At 65.2% G+C, this 5,441-nt stretch overlaps 2 protein-coding genes across 3 annotated transcripts in view; both read right to left on the bottom strand.

Annotated features, from left to right (window-relative positions):
• Positions 1 to 980, bottom strand: part of SDSL (serine dehydratase like) — a 2,930-nt gene extending 1,950 nt beyond the window's left edge. For both annotated transcript variants that reach the window (XM_009287512.1, XM_009287511.1), the window contains exons 1-3: positions 813 to 980; positions 605 to 644; positions 360 to 499 (exon numbers count right to left, since the gene is read on the bottom strand). In XM_009287512.1, the coding sequence (XP_009285787.1) occupies positions 360 to 499; positions 605 to 644; positions 813 to 980 (348 nt within the window). The remainder of the gene's footprint in view (positions 1 to 359; positions 500 to 604; positions 645 to 812) is intronic.
• Positions 981 to 4,290: 3,310 nt separating this feature from the next.
• The window catches only part of PLBD2 (phospholipase B domain containing 2), a 7,396-nt gene continuing 6,245 nt past the window's right edge, over positions 4,291 to 5,441 (bottom strand). The window contains 3 exon segments of the mRNA XM_019474178.1: positions 4,291 to 4,860; positions 5,016 to 5,178; positions 5,325 to 5,441. The exon segment at positions 5,325 to 5,441 is cut by the window's right edge and continues 39 nt beyond it. Coding sequence (XP_019329723.1) covers positions 4,693 to 4,860; positions 5,016 to 5,178; positions 5,325 to 5,441 — 448 coding nt within the window. The 3' untranslated portion in view covers positions 4,291 to 4,692.

A 5,441-nucleotide genomic window follows, 5' to 3' on the forward strand; every position in this document is an offset into this window, starting at 1 on the left:
TGGATGCTGACCCAGCCCTCAGTCCTGTGCCAGCCCAGGGCTCTCCTGTTGGCTTCATCCCACACCTGGGGGGGGGGGAAGGGAGCTCAGCGGGGCCACATCCAGCCCTTGCACCCCGGAGATGAGTGCCTTGTCACCGTGGGGCCAGGGGACACCAGAAACCCACGCAGGGCACTGGGCTGAGGTGGGGGTCCCCGGGGTGACCCTGCCGCAATGCCAGGTGCAGGTGATGCGGGAGGGGGACTTTTTGGGATGGGATTTGCCATGCGCATCCCCGGCATCGCAGAGCAGGCCAAGCTCAGGCTCAGTCCCCTCTGGTCTCCCCAGATCCCAGTTTTAGGGGGCTGCTGCGGGGGTACCTGGCCGGAGACCTCCACCTCCGCCCCCAGCTCCTCCAGCTTGCGCACGGTGGCAGGGCCGGTGGTGCTGGGGACCACGACGGTGACCGGCAACCCCAGCTTCTTGGCTGCGTACGCCGCTGCCAGACCCGCGTTCCCCCCTGAGGAAAGCGGGGGTCAGGCAGGGCTCGGCCCCCCCTGCACCTCCCATATTACTCATGAGCATCCCCCATAGCTCCCCCTGCCTCAGCTCGGGGCCCAATTACCTGAGGAGCAAACGAAGTGGCGGCAGCCCTTCTTGGCAGCCTGAAAGGCAGGAGGGAAGGAAGGAAGGAAGGAAGGAAGGAAGGAAGGAAGGAGCGTGAAAGAGGAGGGAAGGAAGGAAGGAAGGAAGGAGGGGGAGAGCTGTGTCCCCCCGCCGTGCCCCCCATAAGGGCACAGGCAGCACCCTGCCCACGCAGTGCCTGCGCTCACCTCCTGGCAGAGGTGGCCGATGCCTCGGATCTTGAAGGAGCCTGTGGGCTGTACGTTTTCCAGCTTCATGTAGACCTTGGTGCCCGCCGCCTGGGACAGGGGCAGGCTCTCCAGGACGGGTGAGACGATGTGGAAGGGCTTCTCGCCCCTGCCGGGCTGGGCTGCCATGGTGCCCCGGCGATGGATGCTCTGCCCGGGAGAGGTTGCGGGAGGCACCCGCTGCTCCACGCGGGGACACCCCACGCAGCCCCGCTGCCCACCCCGGGCTCGGTACAGGGCACAGGAGCTCCTCGGGAGGGACAAGGCTGTCCTCAGTGTCCCCTCCCGGCTCCGGGATGCAGCAGCACCGAGCCCTGCGGCGCAGCGACGGGCCCTCCCTGCCAGAGCCCCAGTACAAGTTGGGCCACCCTGTCCCCCATCCTCCTGGTCCCCAAGCCCCTGGTTTCCCCAAGTTCCCACCCGCACTCCCTGTCCCCTAACTCAGCCAGGGCCACCCCGTGGCGGGGATTACCTGGTGTCCTGTGAGGCCTCGCTGCGTGTCCCCAGCTCCTCGCCTGCAGCCGCAGCAGAGTTTGGGGGATGGAGGAGGAAGAGGTGACGTCGGAGGGGCCGTGCCGGTGTCCCCAAGTCCCCGTGTCCAGCGGCACAGCGGGGCGAGGGGCAGGGGTTAAACATTGCCCTTGCCCTGACTGTTTGCTCACCGCCAGGCGAGTTTTTCCAACCACAGGGCTGGATCCGTGCCGAAAGCGCCCAGCCGTGGCCCGGGCACTGTGCGGGGTGCCCCAGCGGGGACAGCCACATGCGGCCCCAGCAGCCAAATCCCAGCAGCCTTCATATGCCCAGGAGATGGGATGTGGGTGCCCAGGAGACAGGGGAAAATGAGAGGCAGCTCCCAAATGACTTTGGGGGTCCCTAAGGGTTTGCCTCCGCCAGCTGGGCACAAGCACAGGCTCTTCTCAGGTCCAGCCAGAAACATGTCCCAGCAGATTTGAGGACTTTGCCCATTTGACCTGGACCCCTGGTGTAGCGAGGGTAGCCTGCATGTCCGAAATCCCCAGCGGGCAGCTAAGACACCCCCAGTCGCCTCCATATGAGCCATCACACCCCTATGCCTGCCCTGCCAAGTCCCCCCACCCTGCAGCAGCCCTGGGCCCTCCTCTGAGCCTCATGTCCCCAGGGGGGCCCAACCCAAGCCAGGCACCCCGCAGGCAGGAGGGGTCTGGGGGGGGACGGACGGTCCCTGCACAGCTTGCGCAGGTGCCCCATGAGCATCCCTTGGAGCTGGGGCTGCCCGGAGGGACCCAGCCAGAGTCCAGCCGAGCCCCAAGGTCCAGCAGCACCCAGCGGCCCCCAGGCAGAGCAGGCAGAGCCCCCCCCTTTCCTCCAGGACACCCCGGGGCCCCTTCTTGTCACCCAGCCCTGGTGACACCCTCCAGGGTAAGGGTCCCCCCAACACGTGCCCTACCTCTGCACAGAGGGGCTGGCTCTGTCCTCAACAGGCGAGGAGGAGGAAGGTGGGATCTGGAGGAAGGTCCGTCCCTGGCTCCTCACCCCGCAGCCGCAGAGGATTTGTCCCTGGCGGTGTCTGAAAGCAGAGACGCTTTGGCACAAGGTTAGTTCCGTCCCCTTCCGTAGTGGCTCCACGGGGGTCCCGAGGGGGGGGCCACCGCACATGAGCTGGCACACACACAAGACACAGCCGCGACACCACCAAAAGGGGTGCACTGGGAACCCCCCTGCTCCCTGCCCCGGCTCTGCCCCACTGCCAGACAGAGAGAAGTGAAACAGGCCCCAGAATACCAGATTTTGGTCCCCTGACCCAAACGGTGCTGCAAAGCCCCCCTGTTAGCGATTTTGGTCCCCTGACACAAACGGTGCTGCAAAGCCCCCCTGTTAGCATCACTGGTGACAGGCACCGAGCAGGGCACCAGCTCCAGGACAGCCCTGTCCCTGATGGGCCTTTGGTGGTGATGAACTAACTAATCCCTGGTGCTTCCACCATCATTAGGCTTCAGAGTGAACAGCACGCAGCACGGGCAGGGTCAGCACAGAAGCACAGTGCTGCCTGCAGAGAGCAGGCGCCTCTGCACTGAGCCACGCTGCTTTTGGGACATCGGGGACTGGAAATGTGGGGGATGATGAGGATTTCTTGAATGGGGGCACCAAGGTGGGGGGAGGCACACAAGCTCCAGCTCCCCTGGGGGCCCATGGAGCGACCCCCCATCTCACAGTGGGCAGAGGGGCTGCAAGTGCTTCTGGCAGGAACAGGGATGGGCCCTGGGGACAAGCGCAGGGGAAGGGGTGCAAGGACCCCCCCCGTCACAGAGAGGAGGCCAGGGACCACCTCGGCAAGGGCACCACGTTTTGGCTCAGCCCTGGGGTGCTCCGGGGTCCTTTTCCACCTCACACCCACCTCCCCATCAGCTCCATTCCTGCCCCGGGGAAGGCGACGCCAGGCTGTCACCTGGTCACGTCCCCTGGCCAGGGTCCCTGGGTGACATGGCCTCAGCCACTGGCTGCTGCAGCCGAGGTGATACTTAACCACTTCTGTTTGTTTTTCTGCTTTTAAGAAAATAAAAAAAAAAAGAAGGGAAGCAGCAACACAGCTGCTGCTGCATTTCCAGTGTGCCCCGTCCTTGGCATTGATGGGCCTGTCCCTCCTCGCTGCCCTGTCACTCGGTGGCAGAGACCTCCTCCTACCCAGGGAAACTGAGGCACAGGGACCCTCCGAGCAGCACCCCCTGCCCCGGGAGCCCCCGCCCCATGGGGACACCAGGGGATACGGGCACAGGCTCTGCCACCCGCCCACCTTACCTACAACCCCCTCATCCCCCCAGCACAGCAGGTTTTGGACACCCCACTCTGTCCAGGGCACCCATCCCAGCTTTTGGGGTGCCAGCACCCCAACAGCCCAGACCTGCTGCAACCCAGACCCGCGCAGCCCCAGGGAGCTGCAGGGGCCCCCAGCAGCCCCCAGCCCTGGTGGGAACCTGGCGCCTTCAAAGCGCTGCCGAGCACCAGCTCATTAATCCCCCAGTAATGACCTCGTTATTCCTAACGAGGCGGAGTGGATCAAGGGAGCTGCGGTAAGAGGATTTTGCAACGGGGGTTTCGGTGCTGGGGGGACACAGGTGGCAGAGGAGGGGAAGACAAAAGAGACTGAGGACGGTCACCCCGTCCTGGGGGGCGAGCGGTGGGACCTCCCCCCTCCAGCCCACCCCCCGGGCTCCCCTGTTTCAGCAGCTCTGCCCCACACCGCACACCCAGCCTGATGCAGCAGCAAAGAAACCTTAGCAGCCTGCACCCCGAAAGAGCCTGGTCTGGCTGGCTGCACACCCTCCCACAGGGGCCAGGAGGCAGCGAAGAAGTAGGGAGCGCCCTGTTAATTTGAGGGGAGAAGACTGCTGCGTAAGCCCAACCCTTATGTAAGACACCAGAGACTCTCAGTAGAGCGCAAAGCACAGCCACCACCGCCGCTGCACGCAGACCGCTTTATTTGTCACAGCCAAACCAGCTCACTCCCCTCCTCTCTGCCCTGTGGGCGAGCCCCAGCCTCCCAGGACCCACCCTTTTCTGGGAAGAGCCCCCCCAAACCAGGCTTAGACCCGGGGCGGGAGCCCCTCGGCGGGGAGGGGGCACGGCCCCTTGCGCAGGAAGAACCGGCACCGCAGGGATGCGGCAGCAAGAGGCAGAAGCAGAAAGAGCCAGGGGGGCAGGGGACCACCCCTTGCACCCAAAGCCAGTCCCCTGGGGATAGGGGAGAGCCGGTAGTGCTGCGACCCCCCCACCACCCAGCTGCTCCCCTAAAAGGGGTCCCCACGCAGGACAGACGCCCGCGGATGGATGGACGGACGGATGGGTTCAGCCCAGCGGTGCCCGCTCAGTCCCAGTGGACCTTGACGGGGGGGAAAGTCCAGAGGTCGGGGTGGCCCATGTGCAGCAGGGCGCTGCAGGGAGACGTGCTCCAGCGGAAGGGGGGCACGTCGTCCCAGGTGGGACCGCTGGCGGCCACCAGCCCGAAGGTGGGGGCCATGCCCGAGGAGGTGACCTGGTGTTGGGAGGGGGGAGAAAAAACAGGGGTGCAAGTCAACACGGGGAAGGGGCAACGCAGCCTGGGGGGGAGCTGTCGGAGTGGGGTGCACCCCCAAAGAGGGAACCTCCAGCTCCCCCCCAGTCCCCCTGGGGCTTCCCCATCTCCCCCACCTTCATGTCGGTGCCGCCGTGGCAGCGCTGGCGCAGGGCAGGGAAGGGGTAGGTGCCGTTGGCGGGGTTGAGGTCGGAGCGGGCGGAGATGGCGTTCTCCGCGTTCTGGGGGGGGTCGCAGCCCCTGCACCGCGACAGCGGGTCCCGTAGGTAGTTGTTGGACCTGCAAAGCGGCCAAGGGAGAGTCGTGGTGAAGGTGGGGAAAAAAATGTTTTACATTTATAATGATGAAAAAAATCACCCCCGAGGGTTGCAAATCCCTGGGGGAGGTGTGGGGGACACCCAGGTTTGGGGGTCCCCAGCACCCACCTCATCAGGCGGATCATGGAGTCCAGGTCGCGGACCAGCGTCTGGTTCCGGCGGAAGATCTGGGCGCGTGGGTTCTTGTCGTAGGTGAACCAGTCGCCGGCTTCCTTCACCAGCTCA

The sequence above is a fragment of the Aptenodytes forsteri genome, unplaced genomic scaffold (genome assembly GCF_000699145.1).
Source record: "Aptenodytes forsteri isolate BGI_AS27 unplaced genomic scaffold, ASM69914v1 Scaffold297, whole genome shotgun sequence".
Classification (NCBI taxonomy): domain Eukaryota; kingdom Metazoa; phylum Chordata; class Aves; order Sphenisciformes; family Spheniscidae; genus Aptenodytes; species Aptenodytes forsteri.